The sequence below is a fragment of the Bufo bufo genome, chromosome 9 (genome assembly GCF_905171765.1).
Source record: "Bufo bufo chromosome 9, aBufBuf1.1, whole genome shotgun sequence".
Classification (NCBI taxonomy): Eukaryota; Metazoa; Chordata; class Amphibia; order Anura; family Bufonidae; genus Bufo; species Bufo bufo.
The window spans coordinates 120,952,723-120,979,678 of NC_053397.1; the positions used below are offsets into that span (position 1 = coordinate 120,952,723).

General features: G+C 42.9%; 1 protein-coding gene across 3 annotated transcripts in view; it reads right to left on the minus strand.

The window, feature by feature from the left end:
• Positions 1–8,031: 8,031 nt before the first annotated feature.
• Positions 8,032–26,956, minus strand: part of HSD17B7 (hydroxysteroid 17-beta dehydrogenase 7) — a 169,648-nt gene continuing 150,723 nt past the window's right edge. For 2 of the 3 annotated variants that reach the window (XM_040407786.1, XM_040407784.1), the window contains 3 exons: positions 25,743–25,799; positions 16,973–17,071; positions 8,032–8,240 (listed from right to left, as the gene is read on the minus strand). In XM_040407786.1, coding sequence (XP_040263720.1) covers positions 8,145–8,240; positions 16,973–17,071; positions 25,743–25,799 — 252 coding nt within the window. In that variant the 3' untranslated portion in view covers positions 8,032–8,144. The remainder of the gene's footprint in view (positions 8,241–16,972; positions 17,072–25,742; positions 25,800–26,956) is intronic. The other variant, XM_040407785.1, reaches the window with a different exon arrangement.

The window sequence follows — 26,956 nt, forward strand, 5'->3', positions numbered from 1 at the left end:
ATAAATAAATTATATGTACCACAAAATGGTAGCATTAAATATAAATCTCACCTACGCTGACTAGAAAATAAAAAAGTTGGCTTTTGGAATGCAATGATGAAAAAAAAAGACAAAAGGTGCTGTGCCCTTAAAGGTGTTGTGTTCTGAAGAACATTCTACACTTTTCAAACCAGAATCTGGATCTGAACACTTTTGTAATTACATGCAATAAAAAATTTGGTATAGCCAGTAAGATATATAATAAAACTAGCAGAAGGACCCGGCTTCGCATGGGTATATTTCATTTCAGGTTTCCGTGTGTCGTAAAAAGATAAACAGTATCCCCCATAACAGTGATCTCTACAGTACCCGCCTCTTTAACAGTGACCGGCCCTTTAACAGTGACCTCCACAGTGCCTGCTCCCTTAACAGTGACCTCCACAGTGCCTGCTCCCTTAACAGTGACCTCCACAGTGCCCGCTCCCTTAACAGTTACCTCCAAAGTGACCGCCCCTTTAACTGTGACCTATTGGCTGATAAGGGACATGTGACTGTGTGTACAGTCTATTTATGGCTGTGTTGTTATGAATATTTAAGAACCTGCAAACTGTTAAAAGCTGTGATCAGTTGTTATGGAAACCTGGAGTGGGACCTGCAAGTTTCTATTGGCTAATAAGGAACATGTGACCGTGTAAATGGCAGTTCGGATTCAAGTAAAAGGCTTGCTGGCTTCTATTGGCTAATGCAGGTAATTTTTTGGGACTATCTCAGGAACCGCAAGTCCTAGAGAGCTGAGACTAGTCTAAAACCTTCCCGGACACCTGATGTACCTGTGTGCCAAATTTGGTGAAGATCGGCCCAGTCGTTTGGTCACGAATAAAGAACGTCTAGACAGACAAACTCATTTTTATATATGTAAGAGATGTATATGTATAGTGCCACCTGCTGTTTGTTCTTCCCCTTATTTTTTTGTCCATCTTACTGAGCTGGTCGAACATGCTCAGTTTAAATCTTCAACTTTCACCAGCCACATAAAAACACCAAGTTGGAGCTCACCTCACCATACACCACCGAGGAGCACAGACGCAGAACCGGAACCAAGGCTGAGAAGTAGCGAAAAAAGTAGATTGTCCAGCTTCACCTTGCAGTGCGTTTTATTAGGAAACGTGCTTAAAAACCAAACATCAGGCTCATTTCATCAACATGTTTCGGATCAACATATATTACAGATCCTTCCTCATGACACAGAGAATAAGACTGACAATTCTTATATACAGAGGAAAAGCAGTGATTCAGCTGTGGATTATTAATTGGCAATTAGACTGCTTTCACCCCACCCACAGCATATACCACTGAGACACAGGAACAGAACTGCATGAGGAGAGAAAAAAAAATAAAAAAAAATTTTTTTTTCTCCCCTCTCTTCCTTCCACGCAAGAACCGCCCCTAAAGGACAAGAGAAGAAGATACATCTAATAATGCAATATTAAATCTTGTCTTTGATTAAGGCCCAAAGGCATACAGGACTGAAATCCAAAAATCCAATAGGCTTCTCTATTAAGAAGAGCTTTCCTATGGTCTCTGCCCCGTTTAGGAAAATGAACTCGCTCAATGCCCTGAACTTTCATGCCAGCAATATTGCCCTGATGGCAAGAGGCAAAATGCTGGCTGACTGCTGACACATTTTTTACAAAAGCATGAGATATATCTGAGATATGTCTGCATATCCGAACTTTGAGGGCATTGGACGTGCATCCCACATATTGCAATTGAAATATAGAACAAGACACACAATACACCACATGTGCGGTATTACAATTAATGTATTGTTGTATCTCAAATGACTGCTGGGCTGCAACAGAGGCCACATACTGTCCTATTTGTACGACACTGCAACACGTACAAATGCGGTGTCCGCATTTGAACATCCCTTTGGACCTAAGCCAACATTGTTGTGATACCGTACCATCTGAAAACCGACTCGGACTGATTTTTTGAGAAAGTGTTGGCGCCTTGCGGGCAACACATTTTATTCCCTTGTCCACAATTGGTTTCCAGGCGGCATCTGTGCGCAAAACTGTCAGATTTTTCTGACAATCTTGCAGACATCCAGATACTCAAGACTATAGTTAGTTATAAAGAATGGCATTGCAGTCTGGCCTCCTTGTTTTAAACCTTTGTATTTTTTATATTTAGGAAAAACCAGGTCTCGCCTGGGTAACGCAAGAGTTGTTTTTTTAGGCCTCTTTCACACTTGCGTTGTCCGGATCCGTTGTGCACTCCATTTGCCGGAAGTGCCCGCCGGATCCGTAACAACGCAAGTGAACTGAAAGCATTTGAAGACGGATCCGTCTTCAAAATGCGTTCAGTGTTACTATGGCACCCAGGACGCTATTAAAATCCTGGCTGCCATAGTAGTAGTGGGGACCGGGGGAGCAGTATACTTACAGTCCGTGCGGCTCCCGGGGCGCTCCAGAATGACGTCAGAGCGCCCCATGCGCATGGATGACGTGATCCATGCGATCACGTCATCCATGCGCGTGGGGCGCCCTGACGTCACTCTGAAGCGCCCCGGGAGCCGCACGGACGTTAAGTATACTGCTCCCCACTACACTTTACCATGGCAAACAGGACTTTAGCGTCCTGGCAGCCATGGTAACCATTCAGAAAAAGCTAAACGTTGGATCCGGTAATGCGCCGAAACGATGTTTAGCTTAAGGCCGGATCCAGATTCATGCCTTTCAATGGGCATTAATTCCGGATCCGGCCTTGCGGCAAGTGTTCAGGATTTTTGACTGGAGCAAAAAGCGCAGCATGCTGCGGTATTTTCTCCGGCCAAAAAACGTTCCGGTCCTGAACTGAAGACATCCTGAACGGATTTCTCTCCATTCAGAATGCATGGGGATAATCCTGATCAGGATTCTTCCGGCATAGAGCCCCGACGACGGATCTCTATGCCGGAACACAACAACGCAAGTGTGAAAGAGCCTTAGCTGTGTCTATTGAAGACTGTCCGTAACCTCTGATCTGCAGCTGAGCAGTCAACTTTTCTGCCTCTCTAAGGAAGGTGGAATCATCTGAGCAGTTCCTCCTTAATCTGATAAATTCACCCCTAGGGATGTTTTTAACCACGTGTTTCGGATGACAGGACAGGGCTAATAAAGTGGCATTGCCAGCTGTCTCTTTTCTATAAGTACAAGTGGTTATCTCAGATTTTTCCACATCACCATGGAGATGAAATTATTTTTTCTTTTTCTTTCTTCTCATGCAGTTCTGTTCCTGTGTCTCAGTGGTATATGCTGTGGGTGGGGTGAAAGCAGTCTAATTGCCAATTAATAATCCACAGCTGAATCACTGCTTTTACTCTGTATATAAGATTTGTCAGTCTTAGGGCTCATTCAGACGGCCGTATGCTGTCGCAAAAATACTGAATGCTATCCGTTTTTTTGCGGATCCGCAAAAAAAATTAAACATGTCCTATACTTGTCCGTGAAAATCAGGACATGGCCCCATTGAAGTCTATGGGTCCGCAAAAATACTGAATGCTATCCGTTTTTTTGCAGATCCGTTTTTTTGCGGATCCGCAAAAAAACGGATAGCATTCAGTATTTTTGCGGACAGCATACGGCCGTCTGAATGAGCCCTTATTCTCTGTGTCATGAGGAAGGATCTTTAACCACTTAAGGACCACAGGTTTATACCCCCCTAAAGACCAGGCCCTTTTTTACAAATCGGCACTACACTACTTTCACCGTTTATTGCTCGGTCATGCAACTTACCACCCAAATGAATTTTACCTCCTTTTCTTCTCACTAATAGAGCTTTCATTTGGTGGTATTTCATTGCTGCTGACATTTTTACTTTTTTTTGTTATTAATCGAAATTTAACGATTTTTTTGCAAAAAAATGACATTTTTTCACTTTCAGTTGTAAAATTTTGCAAAAAAAACGAGATCCATATAGAAATTTTGCTCTAAATTTATAGTTCTACATGTCTTTGATAAAAAAAAAATGTTTGGGTAAAAAAAAAATGGTTTGGGTAAAAGTTATAGCGTTTACAAACTATGGTACAAAAATGTGAATTTCCGCTTTTTGAAGCAGCTCTGACTTTCTTAGCACCTGTCATGTTTCCTGAGGTTCTACAATGCCCAAACACCCCACAAATGACCCCATTTCGGAAAGTACACACCCTAAGGTATTCGCTGATGGGCATAGTGAGTTCATAGAACTTTTTATTTTTTGTCACAAGTTAGCGGAAAATGATGATTTATTTTATTTTTCTTACAAAGTCTCATATTCCACTAACTTGTGACAAAAAATAAAAACTTCTATGAACTCACTATGCCCATCACGAAATACCTTGGGGTCTCTTCTTTCCAAAATGGGGTCACTTGTGGGGTAGTTATAAGATATTTCTCTCACCCAGCAGGGGTATATGTAAAATGACACCCCAAAACACATTCCCCACCTTCTCCTGAGTACGGGGATACCAGATGTGTGACACTTTTTTGCAGCCTAGGTGGGCAAAGGGGCCCATATTCCAAAGAGCACCTTTCGGATTTCACAGGTCATTTTTTACAGAATTTGATTTCAAACTCCTTACCACACATTTGGGCCCCTAGAATGCCAGGGCAGTATAACTACCCCACAAGTGACCCCATTTTGGAAAGAAGAGACCCCAAGGTATTCGCTGATGGGCATAGTGAGTTCATGGAAGTTTTTATTTTTTGTCACAAGTTAGTGGAATATGAGACTTTGTATGGAAAAAAAAAAAAAAAAAAAAAATCAGCATTTTCCACTAACTTGTGACAAAAAATAAAAAATTCTAGGAACTCGCCATGCCCCTCACAGAATACCTTGGGGTGTCTTCTTTCCAAAATGGGGTCACTTGTGGGGTAGTTATACTGCCCTGGCATTTTCCAGGGGCCCTAATGTGTGGTAAGTAGGTAAATGACCTGTGAAATCCTAAAGGTGCTCTTTGGAATATGGGCCCCTTTGCCCACCTAGGCTGCAAAAAAGTGTCACACATGTGGTATCGCCGTATTCAGGAGAAGTTGGGGAATGTGTTTTGGGGTGTCATTTTACATATACCCTTGCTGGGTGAGAGAAATATCTTGGCAAAAGACAACTTTTCCCATTTTTTTTATACAAAGTTGGCATTTGACCAAGATATTTCTCTCACCCAGCATGGGTATATGTAAAATGACACCCCAAAACACATTCCCCAACTTCTCCTGAGTACGGCGATACCAGATGTGTGACACTTTTTTGCAGCCTAGATGCGCAAAGGTGCCCAAATTCCTTTTAGGAGGGCATTTTTAGACATTTGGATACCAGACTTCTTCTCACGCTTTGGGGCCCCTAGAATGCCAGGGCAGTATAAATACCCCACATGTGACCCCATTTTGGAAAGAAGACACCCCAAGGTATTCAATGAGGGGCATGGCGAGTTCATAGAAATTTTTTTTTTTTGGCACAAGTTAGCGGAAATTGATATTTTAAATTTTTTTCTCACAAAGTCTCCCGTTCCGCTAACTTGGGACAAAAATTTCAATCTTTCATGGACTCAATATGCCCCTCACGGAATACCTGGGGGTGTCTTCTTTCCGAAATGGGGTCACATGTGGGGTATTTATACTGCCCTGGCATTCTAGGGGCCCTAAAGCGTGAGAAGAAGTCTGGAATATAAATGTCTAAAAAATTTTACGCATTTGGTTTCCGTGAGGGGTATGGTGAGTTCATGTGAGATTTTATTTTTTGACACAAGTTAGTGGAATATGAGACTTTGTAAGAAAAAAATAATAATTCCGCTAACTTGGGCCAAAAAAATGTCTGAATGGAGCCTTACAGAGGGGTGATCAATGACAGGGGGGGTGATCAATGACAGGGGGGTTGATCAATGACAGGGGTGGTGATCAATGACAGGGGGGTGATCAGGGAGTCTATATGGGGTGATAACCACAGTCATTGATCACGTCCGTGTAAGGCTTCATTCAGACGTCCGTATGCGTTTTGCGGATCCGATCCATCTATCAGTGCATCCGTAAAAATCATGCGGACATCTGAATGGAGCTTTACAGGGGGGTAATCAATGACAGGGGGGTGATCAGGGAGTCTATATGGGGTGATCACCACAGTCATTGATCATGCCCCTGTAAGGCTTCATTCAGACGTCCGGATGCGTTTTGCGGATCCGATCCATCTATCAGTGCATCCGTAAAAATCATGCGGACATCTGAATGGAGCTTTACAGGGGGGTAATCAATGACAGGGGGGTGATCACCACAGTCATTGATCATGCCCCTGTAAGGCTTCATTCAGACGTCCGGATGCGTTTTGCGGATCCGATCCATCTATCAGTGCATCCGTAAAAATCATGCGGACATCTGAATGGAGCTTTACAGGGGGGTGATCAGGGAGTCTATATGGGGTGATCACCACAGTCATTGATCATGAACCTGTAAGGCTTCATTCAGACGTCCGGATGCGTTTTGCGGATCCGATCCATCTATCAGTGCATCCGTAAAAATCATGCGGACATCTGAATGGAGCTTTACAGGGGGGTGATCAGGGAGTCTATATGGGGTGATCACCACAGTCATTGATCATGAACCTGTAAGGCTTCATTCAGACGTCCGGATGCGTTTTGCGGATCCGATCCATCTATCAGTGCATCCGTAAAAATCATGCGGACATCTGAATGGAGCTTTACAGGGGGGTGATCAGGGAGTCTATATGGGGTGATCACCACAGTCATTGATCACGCCCCTGTAAGGCTTCATTCAGACGTCCGGATGCGTTTTGCGGATCCGATCCATCTATCAGTGCATCCGTAAAAATCATGCGGACATCTGAATGGAGCTTTACAGGAGGGTGATCAGGGAGTCTATATGGGGTGATCACCACAGTCATTGATCACGCCCCTGTAAGGCTTCATTCAGACGTCCGGATGCGTTTTGCGGATCCGATCCATCTATCAGTGGATCCGTAAAAATCATGCGGACGTCTGAATGGAGCTTTACAGGGGGGTAATCAATGACAGGGGGGTAATCAATGACAGGGGGTGATCAGGGAGTCTATATGGGGTGATCAGGGGCTAATAAGGGGTTAATAAGTGACGAGGGGGGTGTAGTGTAGTGTAGTCGTGCTTGGTGCTACTTTACTGAGCTACCTGTGTCCTCTGGTGGTCGATCCAAACAAAGGGGACCACTAGAGGACCAGGTAGCAGGTATATTAGACGCTGTTATCAAAACAGCGTCTAATATACCTGTTAGGGGTTAAAAAAAACACATCTCCAGCCTGCCAGCGAACGATCGCCGCTGGCAGGCTGGAGATCAACTCTCTTACCTTCCGTTCCTGTGAGCGCGCGCGCCTGTGTGCGCGCGTTCACAGGAAATCTCGGCTCACGCGAGATGACGCCTATTGGCGTTAGTGTGACCTGGGAGCGCCGCAGAAATGACGCCTTTCGGCGTTAGCGTGGCGGCAGGCGGTTAATATATGTTGATCCGAAACATGTTGATGAAATGAGCCTGATGTTTGGTTTTTAAGCACGTTTCCTAATAAAACACGCACTGCAAGGTGAAGCTGGACAATTTACTTTTTTTCACCTGTTATAATAGAAGCTGTGGCAGTTAGAAGGAAAGAGCTGCAGCAGAGAGGCCAGACAACCCCCAACCCCCGAACTGCCTGGCTGAAGATAACATAGCAGAGCACTTGGAGTTAATGTGGAGATCTGTGGACCAATGTCAGGTACAGGGCTGGTTCTAGCTTGGTTAGATAGGTATTGCCATGTACTATATGATGTAGGATTTAAATTTTTTATATCAATCATGGCACAACACCCCTTTAAGGGGTTAAATCAAGTTGACCTCAAGCACGGGATAATCCTATTTTGGCCTGGGATTGGCTTCCTTAATCAGCATAGAGCTTGTGTTTCTATATATTAAGGTGGCAATAGTAAAATACAAGGAAAACAAAGCAGCAAAGGTTTCACTTGCAGCACAGTAAATAAGTTGCATTATCGTGATCCAAATAAAGACACAAGACACGTCATATAAATAATTATTTTACTTGATGATAAAGTTATTGTAGTAGTCTGAGATCCAGATAAAATATACATAAAATTCACAAAATTAAAAAAATTTATAGTCTGTTAGTCATTGATTTTAACAATTCCCAGGTACAAATCTCTTCCGCACTTGTTTTTCTAGGTCCAATATTTTTTCATAAAAAGAGAGACTGCTTGTGTCATCTAGATCCATCTAAACAGTAAAAGCAAATGGTGAAAGATATTTTGATAAGTTAATTTTAACAAAAATATCTCTAAATCTATTTCAAATTTTAACATCTTTAAAAAACAATAACAAAAAATTGATAAGCTATAGAGGGGATATGTAATCATTAAGGGTTTCACTGGACTTTTATATCTTGGAATAGTCACAGGATATGATCATGGAAAATAATGCACTAACACAAAAGATGCAAACATTATATATGGACTAAGCCCTCACTCTGGTATCTGATAACATCCTGCACGATATGATAACTAAATATACAGATGTACATGGGAACGACATAGGTAAGTTTAGAGTAGGAGCTGTCTGACTGAGACCACCTTGGCACTGGTAGGCGGGCACAGATGCCCTCATACAGCTATGGGAACGGAAATCTAAAAAAGTTATGGGTCAAGGAAGATGGGGAAGAAAAAAAAAAAAACACAAACGAAAAAACCTCCGGTAATGTAAGGGTTGTGGGAACAGTAACAGAATGGGAGCTACAAAGTTTCCGTAACATGGAAGTTATGGAAACAGCTTGCTATGATAATTGCATGTCTTTCATTAATTTTTATCAGAAGAAACAATATGGTATAGTCCACTCCGCTGTTTTTGTAACTCTGCCCATCACGGCACCTGCTTAGGAGGGTTATACTGATTGCAACTATGAAAGGTTAAGATGAGAATAACGTTTTAAAAGAGTTTTCCAGGACTATGATATGAATGGCCCATCAATATATTATAAGTGGAAGGCGATCAACTGGCACTCCAACCACTTAGCAGAACGAAGGTGTAACGGATCTCCTGGCACCCCGACTGGGTACCTCCGTTGATGGATGCTCCTAGTGCTTCCTGAGGGCTCCAAGCACTCCACTTGACACCATAATCACTGCTGACCCCATGAACCGCCACAGCTTGGTTGAGGTCTTGCCGTCTTCCACCCACCCTGGGCCCAAGACCAGGATACAACTTCCAGTGGGTAGAACTGTGTTGTAATCCCAAGGGAGTATAATACCGATAAGCAATCCCCAGCGTAAATATAGCTGTTCCCCCACACATAAGCTGACACTATGTTGAGGGTAAAACAGGAACTCTCTTTATTGAAGACCAACTCAGTATATATATACAGTTCAAGAAGTCTAACAACATAAATCAATCAACCATGAACAACATGCAAACAGACCTCCCCTCCCCCCCCTTCCGCCCATAATGAATGAATAGAGAGAGAGGAGACACATGTGATGGGATTATCTCCTGAGCGTATCATAGGGTGATTCTCATCTAGGAGTCAGCTACTACTAGAGTCAGCTATCTTAATCCCATCACTAACACAATCAGTGGGAGTCTCAGTGCAGAGTTAACCCTTTTTGTGTTGCTGAATTCACACCCTGCACTTTTAATGGACAATAGGAAATATGTGGCATATAAATTACACACATAAATCAGGGTTCATAGTTCCATGTAACCCCAAAAGGTCTGAGGGTGTCTCCATAGTACTGGGTCCATAGTAAGGAGGCTAGCCCTCAGGCTTCTCCAGCAGCCCCAGTGACTATTTAGTCCGTCACAGAAGGGGTAGTGGTACTCCAATAAGAAGTACCCTTTATTGTTTACAATGCACAGCACCATGCATTTTATGGTGGCTGTGCCTAGTAACGCATCTCAATTTAACTATATTCAAGTGAATGAGCTTAAATGCCAGGGACAGAAACAACTAATTGTAGAGCACAGGGCCTAATGAACAATGGCTCCCCACTTGAATGTGACACAGTTGCAATACCACTATTAAATATGCTGTTTGATTACAGTGTCTAGACTGATTGAAATAAAGTGGCCACAGCGTTTAGCAGAGCACTGCCACTCCTTCAAACAGCTGAGCATTGCGGGTATCACAAGGTGGACAACTAGCAATCTAATATTGATGGCCTATCCCAAGGATAGGCCATAAATTCTACTCCCTTGTGCGACTTGCATGCAACTTTCATAAGATGCTTTTTCCCCCCAAATTAAGGTAGCGCACTCAGAAAATGTATTTTCTGGCCCATTATAAAGACATATGATGTAAATTGTTGTGAAGGCAATCTTTGTTATTACTTCTTGTTCTCGGCTGTCTCTTGTGACAATTACTCTCCATCTGACAGCACATTCTTATGTGTGGACGGGAAGTTAGTTTTTCTAGTGATTCCTATGAAAGTCACATATGACTAGAAAAATGGACTTCCTGATCAAACAAGATGCTGGAGGATATTTATTTTTCACAGCGCCTTTGGAAAATGAAAAGTGGAACCTGATTGCTATGGGCAACTAATTCAGTTTTCCTTTACACCTGTTAACACTATATTACTTTTTTCAGTATAAAATAACTTTTTTTTATAACTCATTTATACGAGGGCAAGTCAAAATTATCAGCACTCGGGCTGTAGAATTTATCTTAAATCAACTTTCAAAAAGACAAAAACACATCATTTATTTTCATTTGTGACTGTGCTGCCAAAACATTTTTCTGTTGGCAGAGCTGTATAAGTATTTTTTGTGTTACTTTGAGTTAGGGCTGCAGTAAACAAATATTTTAGTAATCAAGTATTCTATTGATTATATTTTTACGATTAATCGAGTAATCTAACAAGAAAAACCTTAAAATAAAGTATTGCTTTATAAAAACAATATTTTTATTTCTTACAGTGGTATAGCAAATAATTGCACACACATAAGGCTTCTTTCACAGCTGTACTATACATTCTGTCAGAATAACAGCCAGAATGTACCATATCGGGCATAGCTGGATACTGACGGCATACTGATACCGCAACATGGCCAGGTGGCCTTGGACCACATTATAGTCAATGAGAGCTGGTTGTATCCGGCAAAACCCAATACGGTATACTCCTGCAGGCTGTTCTTCTGCCAGAATGTGTATCTAAGGTTATGTTGTGAACTTCGTCAGTCTGTTCCGGTGTACACCGGCTCCATCTGCCATAGCTAGATGCCCATTGACTGTAATGGGGATCAGGACAAAAAATGCTGCACAGTGACATAGCATTTTTTTTGCCAGACTCCGGCCAGTCACCAGATGATCAGAGTCCCAGTGTTCACACTGCAATGTGAACCTGGCCTAAGCTGTTAAAGAAACCTAAATAAGATGATCAAATTACTTTTAAAAGCAAAATTCAAATAAAAAATGCTAAATTACAAAAAAATTAAAAAAATACAAAGTAATCAAAGTAGTAAAACATAAACATTGCCTTACCCTTTATGTTGTTCAACTCTGAAGACTTTCAGGCAACTTTAGTTCTGACTGTCTTGCGGTTGCTATGAAGAAAAGTGAGCATATTCAAAAAGTGAGCATATTCACATGCTCAGAACGGAGGCTGCTGCAGAAAAAAAGTCGCTTTGATGGAGTTGCTGTTGCTTGAATACACAGAAAGGACTTTGCCAGCTTTGCTAGTACTAGATAGCGTGTTGTTTTCCACCATGACAGCGGATTCGCTTTCTTGGATAAGGGATGTTCTCCAAAGAACATCAAGACCTCCTTCTGCACAGATTGGCTTAACTGCTGCTCCTTATCCTCTTCATCACTGGAGCTGGACTCTGATGATCCAAGTATATGCTGGAGGAATGATGTGGCTGTTGCATGATCCTTGGCATACTTTGCTGCAGCAGGGTTATCTTCTTGTCCTCTTCTAGAAGAAGCTTCATCATGTTCACTGGGACATGTCATTTTGTTTTTGGCAACAAGTGCCATGGTCTGTACTGTGATTTGGACCATGAATGATTAATCAGCACACAAGAATTTAAGTTTCTTAAATCTGGGATCCAGAGCAAGCGGCAATTAGGGCAGTGTTTGAAGAGTCAGGTTGAAATGTAGACAGTTCTTGTCATCTTGTTGTGATCTGTTGTACCACATGAGCCTGGCATGACATGAATAGTGCAGTCTCAAAAGCTAAACCCTGTATGGACTTCTTTAGGTTCTGCAGTAGCTGTGGAAGTGCAGAGAGGGTAACATAATTCTGCCCACTCAGAAATACTGTAGCTCCTTCAAATGGCTCAAGGGCCTGGCTTAGCGCCTCAATCAGGCTCCACTGTTCAGGCTTCAGATCAAGGTAGTGGTGTTTTCCTCTTGGAGTCACTTCTGGGTCTGAGAGAGCAGCAGTCACCGGACATCTTTGTTCCAGCAATCTTGCTATCATGTGATAAGTGCTATTCCAGCGTGTACTTACATCATGCACCAGCAAATGTTGTGGTGTGCCCATCTGCTATTGCTTCTTCTTTAGCTTGGTGCATGCCAACTCACTCTTCTTAAAATGCTGAACAAGGCATCTTACACAAGCCACACACTTAGAGATAGTTTGGTGGTTCTCCGCTCTGACTCTGCACAACCAAGTTCAGGGTGTGACCTGCACATCGCTCCGATGCCCATCCATGTTTTTCTTTTAAAATCTTCACTGCTGCTACAACATTAGCACCATTGTCATGGACAACAGCTTTGACTTTCTCTGCTGGAATGTCAAATATGGATATGACATCCTCAAGCCACTCTGCAATATATGCAGCTGTGTGTCTTTCTTCAAGTGGCATCGTAGTTAGGCTGTAGGACTCCATTTCCCAATCGTTCCCAAGAAAATGACACATCACCCCCAGATAAGCTTCTGTAGCAATGCTCGTCCAAATGTCAGTTGTAAGTGTAATGGTGTTAGTCTCCTTAAGAGTGTTCTTCAACTTGCCTTTGATTTCTTCATACTTTTCCTCCATAATTTTCATGAAGTAGGTTCTTAAAGGAAGAGTGTATCTTGGATTGAAAGAGGAAATTCTCCTCTGAAAACCTTCATCCTTCACCATGGATAGCGGGCACATATCTGTGACAATCATGATCAGAATGCTGTCTGTAAGCTCAGCTGCTTCAGTTGAACGTGATGCTGCTGTCCACACGTCACTGTCATTGTGATGTACTGAAAGAGAGGTTAAGTAAACAATTATTATTACAATACGAAGCCTGTGTGTTGTGTGTGTAGATCATATAAAATGTTTGCTTTACTTACCTTTGGTCCGGTCGGTGAACTACATGCATAAACTGGGTGTTTTCTGTTCAGATGTTGAAGCATTGATGTTGTGCTATTATGATAAGCTAGTTCGGTTTTACAATAGACACACTGTACAGACTTTTCTTTTTCAGCTTGAAATTATCCCAAACTTTGGACACTCTGTGCCGTTTTCTCTGTCCTGTCTATTCTGTTCGCCCCTTGGCCTCACAATTTTCTCTCTTTCTCCATTTCGCAGTTGAAGTAAAGTAATACTTCTTTAGGTTTTGCCTCTTGCTTTGTGCAACAGTTAGTAAAACTTGAGTCACAAATTCCGGGGGTGGGGGGGAAAAATTAGAATTTCAGAAACAAAATAATTTTCATCAGAACACAGATCATACTACACCCCCCCCCCCCCCCCCCTCAAATAAGACTATCATAGATCTCAGCCACAGATAAGCCCCCCACTCCAAGTCAGTCAGCCTTGCCCTCAAATCAGTCCCCCCATGCCGCAAGCCCGCAATCAGACCCCCATGATCAGACCGCCTGCCACCATAATCACACCCTCCCTTGCTGCAGTGCAATCAGAGCCAGGGCCCCATTCCATCCATTGCCATGTCCCCCACTACCCCAGTGCCATCAGATCAGCAGCCCCTCCATGCCATGTCCCCCAGTGCCCCCATGATGGCACTGCCATCAGCCCCTCCATGCCATCCAGATTGCCATGATGTTCCCCTTCCCAGTACCTCCAATGCCCTCCACCATGTCCCCCGACTCCCACTGCCATCAGATCAGCAGCCCCCCATGCCATGTCCACCAGTGCCTCAGCCCCTCCATGCCATCCAGATTTCTATGATGTCCCCCTTCCCCTGTGCCTCCATGCCATCCACCATGTCCCCCACTCCCCCAGATCAGCCCCTCCATGCCAAATCACAGGTGCCCCCATTAACCCCTCTCCGAACCAATAACTTTATACATGCCAAATCACCCCTCCAATAACTTTATACATGCCACTGCCAAATCACAGATGCCCCCATTAACCCCTCTCCATCCCCCCCCACATCCCTCTCATATCTCTTTATACATGCCAAATCACAGCCTGGTGCCCCAATTAACTCTTCTCTCTAACCCCCCCCCCCCCCTGCGCCAATAACATGCCATTGCCAATGGACTTTATACTTACCTTTAATAACATGCCATTGCCCAAGGACTTTATACTTACCTTAAATGGCAGTGTGGCGTGCGCTGGCACATGGAGTCCACAGGAGACGAGTCTTCATCCCAGCATGCACTGGGACCTGACATCACACACATAGTCAGCCAGCGCACTGACGATGTGTGTACGCAAGGCCCTGCAGCGCGGTGTCGAGTCGGGACTCAGGAGGCCACGGAGTGAGTGAGAAGCTTCATTTCACTCCCGCTCCATGGTCATGTGATTCAAACGATTCCTCGATGCAGGGAAACTGCATTGAGGATTTTTTTGCCTCGATTTCATCGATGAATCGTTTTGTTTGTTAATACATTTTATTGAGAAGCAGGTGGCCAAATACCAATTTTATCAATTGTTTTTATGGGGTCCACAGTTTGCGGTAACTAATTAATCTGATCCTTTTATTGGTTGATAAAATTATGACAATACCACATTTATACCCTTTATTTTTACTACTATTGCATCATAAAATCAACTTTTTTTTATTAAAACTCATTTGTGCTGTAGTTTTTATGACTACTTTGGATTATATAGGACTTTTTAAAAATTAATTTTTCTATCATTTTTTGAGGAGGTGAGATGACCGAACACAGCAATTCTGGGACAGTTATTCATTTTTTATTCGCTGTTCACCCTACGGGATAAGGAATGTGATTTGTTTGATAGGGTAGTTACAGAATCGGCGATACCAATTATATGTAGTATTTTTTTTTTCTCCATATGAATGCTTTGAGTTTGCAATGTCCAGATTACTGGTACAATACACTGCAAAAGTTATCAGTGTTTAACTAACCCTATTAGACCTTGCCTATGGCAGGGTCCAATCGGCTTCCATTGCTGGCAGACCTGAAGGCCATTGCTCCAGTAACCACAGCAACCAGCACCTGCAATCGCATTGTAGAGTACCAATGATTAGACAGAGGCAGCTCCCTCCATTAACCACAGTCTCTATTCAGTATTGAAGCTAGAATTAATCCAGTCTTCAGACTGCTACATTCACAAGCTAGGCTTGAAATGAGCTCAGATTACTGGTGCCCACACATCACATTTAATGTAACCCTTCAGGTGGAGATTTATCAAACTGGTGTAAAGCATAACTGGCTTAGCTGCCCAGAGCACCCATTCAGATTCCACATTTCATTTCTGAAAGCTCATTTGGAAAATGAATGGTGGAATCTGATTGGCGGCTATGGGCAACTAAGCCAGTTCTACTTTACACCAGTTTGCTAAATCTCCCCCAGAGTGTTGTCACATGAATGGAGTGGATAACTCACAACTACAGTCACTGGTAAAAAGATTTCACTACAATTTACATAATGTAACGGAGAGGCAGAGAGCATTTATTTTGTTTACCATATTATTCTACTCTGTATAAACAGACAAGTAGGATGCTCAAATGAATATAGAACTCTTATGTGCATTAACCAAGGCATCTATAAAGAGCTGTAACCTTTTCTATTACACTATGCATTTGACTGTATTTTGTCATACAAGTCTTATTCAACAAAATGAGTATTAAAAAAGTGTATCTGGGAGTGCCATGTTAAGTAATTATACTTCTGGGAAAGTTATGTAAAAAAAATAATTAAAGTTTTATGCATATATTAGGTGATATTTTTCAATATTGCAAAAATAAGGTAAAAAATGGTGGACATTATGCTCAAAAACAAAAAATGATCAAAATGGTGCAACCGAACACATTTTCATTCAACTTGGTAGACCGTTTCCTCTTTGTTATGCCACCTTATAGTTGGTATAATTCATACCAATATTTTCACCCCAAAAATTGCACAAATCATTATTAAATTTACCACAAATTATCAATCCTCTTAGGCATGTCTATCAATGCTTATCCAAACTGTATGTACAAAATGTCTAAACACATAAACTTAGTGCACACTCTGTACTCCAGTCCAAACTATGGCACCGATTTATCAAGATCAGTGTGTGCTATGCCGGCCTTGTCATAAATTGCCTCCTCCAACAGGGGCCTATATAATGATAAATGTGCCAGGACCAATGGCCCTGCCCTTTTTCGGAAACCTGGCAAGGGCAGAGTAAAAAAAAAAAAAAGGCAGTTGTGTGTAAAGTTGCAATGGCGCTTAAGAAGTCGCAAAACAAAGTTTTAATGCCATAAAACTGGGGTAGGGTGAATGATAAATTCCCCCTATGAGTATAGCCTTGACCCAAAGCTGTATGACTAGAAAAATTAGCTTTTTAACCTCCAGAAATAGCTGTTGTCCTTAGTCCCCATCTAGCATTGCGGGTCAGCCCCATAAAAGTGGAGCTGAGCTAAAGTAAGACACAACCCAGGCACAGTGGAATTTTTTGTCTTATTAGACCTCCTTTTACCATACACAGTTAACACAGAGACTATTGCCCATAGCAACTCAGCTTTTAGTTTTTAAAAACCACTAAGATAATAAAGTTGTGCAGTTCTGTTGCTACAGGCAATAGAGAAAGCCTTCTTTCATTGTTGAAGAGTGCAGTATACTAACCTTTAGTGGTGTTACATAACTATTTCCTAATCCTGATGTGCAGCTGTAATATTTTGCCAATGGATCAAGAGATTCTGGCTTCTGATTAAAAAGCCACACCTAAAAATAATAACATTACTTATTAAATTTAGGCAAAGAACTTCAGTTTTGGAACAACTAAAAAAATTCCATTATAGGAAAAAAGTCTAATAAACTTTAGACGATAGGAAGGTCGCAAGTAGATTATGATCAATATCTGAAGGGAATAAAAAGGAACCTTTTTAAAGGGAACCTGTCAGTGGCAAACACCACACCAAACCGCAAACAGTACCTTCAAGTAGCCAGCAATGTGTTTCTAATTATGAAATAAACGTTCCATGATCCCCTGCGCGCGCTATTTTCCAGTCACGCTTGAAGTCACGGGGCCAGCGGCCTCCTTGCTTCAAGTCAAGGTAACCGTGACCCCTTTCCTGTGACTGACAGCCGGCTGTTCAGCAAAGCCAGCCGAACTCTCGTGCATAAGCGCTGTCACAGGTGAAGGGGCGCAATTACCCTGACTTGAAGCAAGGAGGCCGCTGCCCCCTTGACTTCAAGCGTGACAAAAAAAAAAAAATAGAGCGCGCAGGGGATCAAGGAACATTTTTTCATGCTTTTACCGCATCTGACTGCGAGAAGAAAATCATCATTAGAAACACACTGCTGGCTACTTGAAAGTCAATGGGGGATCGATCCGTTTTCAATTGTGCCAGATTGTGTTAGAGAAAACTTATCTGTCCCCATTGACTTACATTGTGTGCCAGGACGGATCTGTTTGGCTCCGCTTCATCAGGTGGACAGCAAAATGCTGCAAGCAGCGTTCTGGTGTCCGCCTCCAGAGCGGAATGGTGACTGAACGGAGGCAAACTGATGTATTCTGAGCGGATCCATTTCCATTCAGAATGCATTAGGGCAAAACTGATCCATTTTGGACCGCTTGTGAGATCCCTGAATGGATCTCACAAATGGAAAGCCAAAATGCTAGTGTGAAAGTAGCTTTATATAGTACTCTACTCTTTTCACATATCTATTCCATGTTTGTACAACCATATCCAATGTTACTGGAGCCTGGAATCTTCTACCACACGGTTATGCTATTTGTATGGGTATATACTGTTCAAATTTTGTTTCAATAACATTTTAAATAAAAGAATTTAAAAAATAAAGCAAAATCACAACCCCTAAAGAAATATTGCCATTTACAATAAAATATACATAGTTAATACGGTTGAAAAAAAACATAAGTCCATCAAGTTCAACCAAGGGATAGGTGGGGACGTGAATCGCAGAAGGAAGTAAGACTCAGATTTCTACACATTTTCATAAGCATTAATGTTTTTTACTTTTAAGAATTCATCTAAACACTTTTTGAAACTGTCCACTGTTCCTGCTGTGACCACGTCCTGAGGAAGTCTATTCCACAGATTCACAGTTCTTACAGTAAAGAAGCTTTGCCGCTTCTGGAGACTGAACTTTTTCTTCTTCAGTCGGAGGCAGTGCCCCCTTGTCTTTTGAGCGCATTTTACATGGAAACAGCTTTTCACCGTATTTTTTGTATGGCCCATTTATATACTTGTACAGGTTAATCATTTCCCCCCTTAGACGTCTCTTCTCAAGACTAAATAAATTCAATTATTTTAATCTTTCTTCATAACCAAGACCCTCTATGCCCATTATCAGTTTAGTCGCTCTCCTCTGTACTTTTTCCAGCTGCAGAGCATCCTTTCTATGGACTGGTGCCCAGAACTGAACTGCATATTCCAGATGAGGCCACACCAACGCTTTGTAAAGTGGTAGTATTACATCCCTGCCCCGCGAGTCAATGCCTCATTTAATGCATGACAATATCCTGGTGGCCTTAGAAGCAGCTGATTGACATTGTATGCTGTTATTTATTTCTACCATCCACAAGGACACCCAAATCCTTCTCTATAAGTGACTCTCCCAGTGTTATATCACCTAGGACATATAAAGCACAGAGATTATTACTACCAAGATGCATAACTTTACATTTGTCCACATTGAATCTCATTTGCCAAGTTGATGCCCAGTCACTCAGTGAGTAAGTTGTAATAAAAAAAAAATATATATATAAAAACTAATGGCTGCTGTAATGCAGAGAGGGAAAGGTTTAAGAGAAGAGGTAAACCAGTACCTGATAGCCCAAAGTAAATTTACAGTGGAAGTCGGGTATTTAAATATGGTGCCTGCTCACTAGTGCAGCGCATTTGCGAAACTGAAAAAAATAGAGACGATTACTCTTACCGGTAATTGGATTTTCCAATAGCCTCCACAACTGCACTCCAGGAGGGTGTCCCCGCCTCCCCAGGACAGGAAACAACGTAGAAGCTTAAGTTTAAAAGGCCCCCTCCCCTTACCTGCTTCAGTTAATGAGATAGGACTCGGTTAGTTAGTTGGTTCAAAACTGTATTGATATAATGACAACATAACATGAGTAACATAACATTCCACATAAATTATACCACTTGGGTAGGGAATCCAGTGCCGTTGTGGAGGCTATTGGAAAATCCAATTACCGGTAAGAGTAATCGTCTCTTTTCCCCGGCGCCTCCACAACGGCACTCCAGGAGGATTAATAGAGAAATGAACTCTAGGGTGGGACTACTGCAGATAAAACTTTTCTGCCATATGATAACTCATGACTTCTGAGTATATCTAACTTATAATGTTTAAAGAAAGTATTTGGATTTTTCCATGTAGCTGCTGTACATATTTGGTCTACTGAGGCCGAGGCGTTTTCCGCCCATGAGGCCGACACAGCTCTGGTAGAGTGTGCTTTTATCCCCTCAGGAGGGGTCAAGTTCCTCTGTAGATAGCAAAATTCGATGGTGTTCCGGATCCATCTGGATATAGTGCTTTTGCTTGCTGCTGATCCTTTGCGCTGCCCTTGATATTGAAGGAGGAGATGGTCCGATTTTCTGAATGTCGCTGAGATTTCCAGGGACGTTAGTAGACATCTCCTGACATCCAGGTTATGGAATTTCCTCTCCAGGTCCGAAGTTGGATTCTCACAAAAGGATGGAAGTGACACCTCCTATTGGCGGTGGAACCTTGAGGCCACTTTAGGTAGAAACATTGGGGTATGTTTAAGAATAATCCGGTCTTCTAAAATTGTAAGATAAGGTGCTTTACAGGAGAATGCCTGGATCTCACCTACTCTCTTGGCTGATGTTATGGCCAGCAGAAAGGCAGTCTTTAAGGACAGAAGTTTAAGTGAGATCTCTTCCAAAGGCTCAAAGGGTGCCTCCATTAGGACTTCTAGCACCAGGTTCAAATCCCACGGGGGAATGGTCGAATGAATGAATGGGCATTTTCTGAATGCTCCTTTTATGAACCTCTTTATTAATGGAAGGTCTGCCAATCTTACATCAAGGAAGCTACTTAATGCTGAGACTTGTACTTTTATGGTGTTGGGTCTGAGGCCCTTATCCAGGCCTGCTTGTAAAAAGTCCAGTATGAGTGGGATATTAGTCTCCTGACTGTAGTATATTCTATCTCCTGCAAACTTTAGGAAGGTTTCCCAAGTTCTCTTATAGATCTGGGAGGTAGAGGCCTTTTTACTGCATAGTAAGGTAGATATTACAGAATCTGATAGACCTCTTTGCTGTAAGTGGACCCGTTCACTTTCCATGCTGTTAAGTGAAGGTTTGCTACCTCTGGATGAAGTACCGGCCCTTGCCGTAGTAGCCCCAGATATGATGGGAGAGACCAGTATTGACCTGCCGACAGATTGTAGAGGAGGGGAAACCAGGACCTTTTGGGCCAAAAGGGAGCGATAAATATTAGTTGTGCTTTCTCTTCTATTATTTTCATTAGCACTTTTGAAATTATGTTGTACGGGGGAAATGCGTACAGGAGATCTTTTGGCCATGGACAAGACAGGGCGTCCACCATCAGTGGGTGGTCCCTGTTGGAGAGGGAACCGAATAACTCGAGTTTTCTGTTTCTCTGGTTTGCGAAGAGATCTACTTTTGGTAGCCCCCATTTGAGTGTTATTTGCCTGAACATGTTGGGATCTAGAGACCACTCTCCCCCTTTTAGAACTTCTCTGCTGAGATAGTCTGCTATTTCGTTTTCCTCTCCTTTCAGATGGACTACTACCAGGGAATTTATATTCTTCTCTGCCCAGCTGAAAATTTCTCCTGTCAATTTTTGTAGCTTTTTGCTTCTGGTACCCCCTTGTCGGTTCAGGTAGGCTACGGTAGTAGCATTGTCGGACAGTATCTTTACATGACGGGTTTTTACGCCTGGAAGATGTGTTAGCGCCTCCCATACTGCCGACAGTTCTCTTACGTTTGAAGAGGCTGCTGACATCTCTGGACTCCAGGAGCCCTGGATTAGATGATTCCCTGTATGGGCACCCCAGCCCCGGCTGCTGGCGTCGGTAGTTATAATTATCTGGTTTATCGGTCGCCAAAAGACTCCTTTTTGGAGGTTTCTTTTTATTTTCCACCATAGGAGAGATATTTTTACTTTTAGTGGAATTTCTACCTTCCTGTTTAGAGAGCTTTGTTCTCCGTCCCAGTATTCTAGGAGGAACTTTTGCAAGATTCTCGTGTGATGTTGTGCCCATCGTACTGCGGGAATAGTGGATGTTAGATGACCTAACAGACTCATGATGTCTCTTATGGTTACTTTTTTTGCTTCACAAATATTTGAGACTTTTTGACCTATGTTTATCTGTTTTTCTAGAGGCAGGAAGGACATGAGATTGTGAGAATCTAACAGTATCCCTAGAAATTTTTTCAGTTGACTGGGAACTAAGTCGGATTTTTGAGTATTTATTAGCCAGCCTAGCTCGGTCAGTTTCTCCTGCACCAGCTGTAAATGATCCTGGAGAACCTGAAGAGATGAGCCCGCTATTAGGAGGTCGTCTAGGTATGGGACTACTAGGATACCTTGAAGGTGTAGGAACCCTGTCACTTCGGCCATGATTTTTGAGAAAATTCTTGGGGCGGATGATATCCCAAAGGGCAGGGCCTGAAACTGGAAGTGAAACTCCCGATCTCCTAGAAGGAGGGCTATTCTGAGATATTTTTGGTAGGCTCTGTGTATGGGCACATGGTAGTATGCGTCCGCAAGGTCTATAGTTACCATGTAACAATTTTTGGGTAGGAGATTTACTGTGGATCTGATCGACTCCATTTTGAATTTTTTGTAGGTCATATATTTGTTCAGTTTTTTTAAATTGATTATCAACCTGAAGGATTTGTTGGGTTTTTGAATAAGGAATATGGGGGAATAGAATCCCTGCCTCTCCTGACCTTCTGGGACTAGTACAATGACTTCTTTTTCTAAGAGAGATGATATCTCAGACTCTAAGGCTTGTTGGCTTTCTGTTTTTTTTACTGGCTTGTTGATAAAGAAATGCTCTGGGGGAGGGGGGGGGGGTATTGAACTCTAGCTTGTACCCCATGGATATGGTGCTTATAATCCAAGGGGCGGACGAGATCTTCTCCCAAGCGGAGGTAAACTTTCTTAACCTGCCCCCTACTTGATGCCTGGCGTCATTGACTGGCTTAGAGGTGGACTCGGGGTTAAAAAGAAACCCTCTTCCTCTCCCCCTGGAGGATTGCCATCTATTAGTGTTTTCTCTCCTCTTTTGGTCTGTTTTATTCCTCCTTTGGCTACGAAAGGACCGACGTTGTTGGTAGAATTTTGATTCTGATGGAAAGCCTTTCTTTTTGTCAGACGCTTTCTCTAAAATCTCCTCCAGAACAGAACCAAAAAGCTTATCCCCCTCACACGGAATGGCGCATAGCCTACTTTTTGAGCTAGCTTCCCCCGTCCAAGATCTAAGCCACACAGCTCTTCTTGTGGAATTGGAGAGGGCCGCGGATCTAGCGGATAGTTTCACCAGATCAGCTGACGCGTCTGACAGAAAATTACATGCCTGCTTAAGGGTAGGTATTGAGGCTAGGATTTTTTCCCTAGAAGTCCCCACAGCCAGGTGTTCTTCCAATTGGTCTAGCCATATTGACAGGGATCTTGATGTGCAGGTAGCTGCTATACTGGGCCTGAGCATGGCTGTGTTTGTCTCCTAGGTACGTTTTAAAAGCCCCTCACACTTTTTATCCATGGGGTCTTTAAGCAGGCCCATGTCCTCAAAGGGGAGACACGTCTTCTTGGAAATTCTGGCGACCGGCACATCAATTCTAGGTGTTTTATCTCATAGAACTGAATCCTCCTCCAGGAATGGGTATTTCCTCTTAAAGGAGACCGGTATTAAATTATTTTTCTCCGGATCTTTCCATTCTTTTTTAATTAAAGTTTTGATATGATTATGGACGGGAAAAACTTTCCTCTTTTTTTCTCCCAGTCCCTGGAACATCTTGTCCTGCACGGACTGAGGCTCCTTGGTCTCTTCAATTTTCATTGTGGCCCTGATGGTCCTTAATAACCTCTCGGTTTCTTCTGGGCTACAGAGGGGTTTCCCTGATTCCTCCTCAGAGGATTCGGATTCCTCAAGAGACACTACCTCTCCCTCTTCGGAGTCAGGCTCAGGCTGATGGTGCGACACCTGGGATTTTTGCGAGGTGGAGGGCTGAGGAGAGCACGGAGGGAGTCTAGCAACAATTGCTGAATTCACCTCCTCTTTAATCATACCCCGGATGGATTCCAGAAGAGAGGGCGATTTTTCCGACACTATTTTGTCCGTACACTTAGGACATAGTGATTTTTTAGTTTTAGAGGGTAGGGATTTTTTTACACACAGCACATCTCTTTTTAGACAAAGAGTCCCCAGATCTTCTGGTGCTGGTATCCTGGCCCTGAAAGGTAATTTGAATCTATTTTAGGGCATGTAATAGCTACACTACCACCAGCACCACTAGTGAGGGAAAGTGGGAAATAGTGTGTAATCTTCCACCCCCCCCTCCGGATTAAAACATAAGGGAAGGAGGCTTACCGGGCTCTGGGCGGCAGGATACACAGGTTTGCGAGTCTCAGGAGCTTCCACGGGAGTAGACATGACAGCAAGTGAAGCAGGATGCCGACTCCTCGCTTCCAGGCTCTATATCCGCCAGTCCTCTGACGTCACACGCCAGCGGAAGTGACGCCGAGGACTGGCGAGCTCACTTCCGCCTGTGCGTGCGCATGCGCGCTTGATCCCTCGTTCCTTAACGAACCTAAGGAACGGAGGCCCGTGGCTGCCTTCATGGACGGACTTACGCCTAAGGTGCAGGGCAGTCCGTTACCCCCACCTCTGCACGGGCCTCCCGAACAGGGGAATCCTCCAGGCCGTGCGCATTACCCCCCGCCGTAGCAGGAGCGGCTTCCACGCGATCCCGAGGACAGGAAACAACAAACTGAAGCAGATAAGGGGAGGGGGCCTTTTAAACTTAAGCTTCTACGTTGTTTCCTATCCTGGGGAGGTGGGGACACCCTCCTGGAGTGCCGTTGTGGAGGCGCCGGGGAAAAAAAATTAAATTCCACCCAATTTTTTGCATTTGATATTACAGGGTTCACTGTACACCAAAAATGACATAACTGACTCTGCAGGCCAGTAAGATTATAGAGATAGAAAATGAATATAGTTTTTACTATATCTAACTTCTTTAAAAAAAAATATATATATATATATATATATATATATATATATATATATATATATATAAATTTTCTTTGCATCAACATTTTCACACCTATAACTTAAAATGGCGAATTGTGGATTTTTTTTTTCTGTTACAGCATTCACCACGCAGGTAACATTTTTTTATAATTTAATTGTTTGTATTAGTAAAGTAAATTTTTTCATTGTTAATTTGTATGTAACATTGTGAAAAAGGAGGGTGACTGAATTTTTAATATTTGATTCTTTTTTTCCCCACTTCTTAAACTGTCATTTTTAGCCCCCTTAGGAACTTGAACATGCAATCCTCTGATTGAATACTATTGTAGGCTATAGGATCATGACAGGTCTGGGAACTTTCACAAGGTCATAGGCCTGTGATGGCTAACGTCCGGCACTCCAGCTGTGCTGAAACTACGACTCCCAGCATTCTCCATTCACTTATATGGAGTTTGAGAACATCCAAGCAAGGGGGCATTTTGGGAGTCGTAGTTTCACCATAGCTGTCATGGCAAACGTCCATAGCTCTGATCTTGCTGCTGTGGCTCAGATTGGAGGACAGGGTGAACCCTTTCCAGCTGTCTAGCCCTACAGATGCTGTGGTAGCTACTGACAGCAGTATCTGAGGGGTTAAATGATCTGACATGTATGGAGCAAGCTCACCATGTATGGGTTAGTGAGTTAAAAAGTCTATAGTGCATTATGAACACACTACATACAAGTATTTTGGGGAACATTTTTGCAGTGTGTCATGAAGTGCCATGAGTGTTCTTGGCATGAAAAAAGATGCCCCCAAAAAACTGTATATGGGGGAGGGGGGAAGACTTGAGCTATCAAAAACTAAAAGGAAGCCATCCCTAAAGAGCACCAGGGATAGCCAGGCTAGTAGTCAAAGAGTCACTAAAAATGACAGAATATAAACTGCTCTAAAATAAAGAACACTTGGGTCATTTATGAAACTGGTGTAAAGTAGAACTGGCTTCGTTGCCCACAGCAACCAATCAGATTCAACCTTTCGTTTTTGACAGCTCCTTTGGAAAATAAAAGGTGGAATCTAATTGAATGCTATGGGCAACTAAGCCAGTTCTACTTTACACCAGTTTGATAAATGACGACAACTGTGTCCAAATAATCCGCAAAAAATCAAAACCAACACAAACTTACCAATGCTTCAGCCCCATTATGCGGCGAAATAGTAAAAGAGTTTGTAAACAATCGAATCTGTGTGATAAAAAAAAAAATATATATATATGTTTATAACTTCCTAAAGGGAACCTGTCACATCCCAAAACCATCCCAAGCCGCCAGCAGCCTGTTCCGGATTATGCCTTTCTTCCTGAAGGCAGATGCAGCAAAAGTACTGAAAACATTATTTTATTCCCTGCCCGGCGTGCTTCTCCACACATGCTTGAAGTCATGGAGGCAGCGGCCTCCTTGCTTCAAGTCACGGTAACCACGCCACCTTCGCTGTGACTGCATCAGCTTCATCTTGTTTCTCCGTGCCAGAGCCGGATAAGGTCCCCGGCACCCTCCAGCTCCAGTAGAAGATAGTACTGGGCAAGCGCGGGATTTTGCCGCATCGGGAGAAAAAAAAGCCACCCAGTGCAGTGAATATTAATGAGCGGGGCGGCACTAGGAGATGGCAGTTGGGGCGCGGCTGGGTACAGAACCGAATGAGGGACAGCCCCTTGGGCACAAAGTAAGGTAATTTGCATATTGATAAAAACACTTTTTATAAGTAACGGAAAGGCAGCGAGGGGTGATAATGGTATAGTTTAATTAAGCATATTAAGACCAATAGAAGAATATATGTCACTTTATATGCTCTAACGGCCTGTCAGCGTCCCTTTAAATTCTGGAGAATTAAATACTTTTAACAATATGCAAATTTGCAGTAACTGGCCGAAGGTGGTCTCAAGCCACTCTACACACCTTTGCTCCTCTTCATTCCTCTGCCAGACCCTTCCTCTGCTTCTTGATTGGCAGGGCCAGGTGAGAACATCATGCAGGAACCTGGCCATGTTAATACTTAGAGAACTTAAATGGGGTTGTGTCACTTCATGAAGTAGCATTTATCATTTAGTGATAGTTTATAGAAGCCACTTACTAACTGATTATTATCCATATTGCTTTCTTTGCTGGCTGGATTAATTTTTCCATGACATTATACACTGCTCGTTTCCATGGTTACGACCACCCTGCAATCCATTAGTGGTGGCCATCCTTGCACACTATAGGAAAAAGTGTCGGCCTCTCTGGTGGCCAGGACCGTGAGAGCACACAGTCTGGAACTTTTTTTCTATAATGTGCAAGCACAGCCACCACTGCTGGATTGCAGGATGGTCGTAACCATGGAAACAAGCAGTGGATAATGTGAT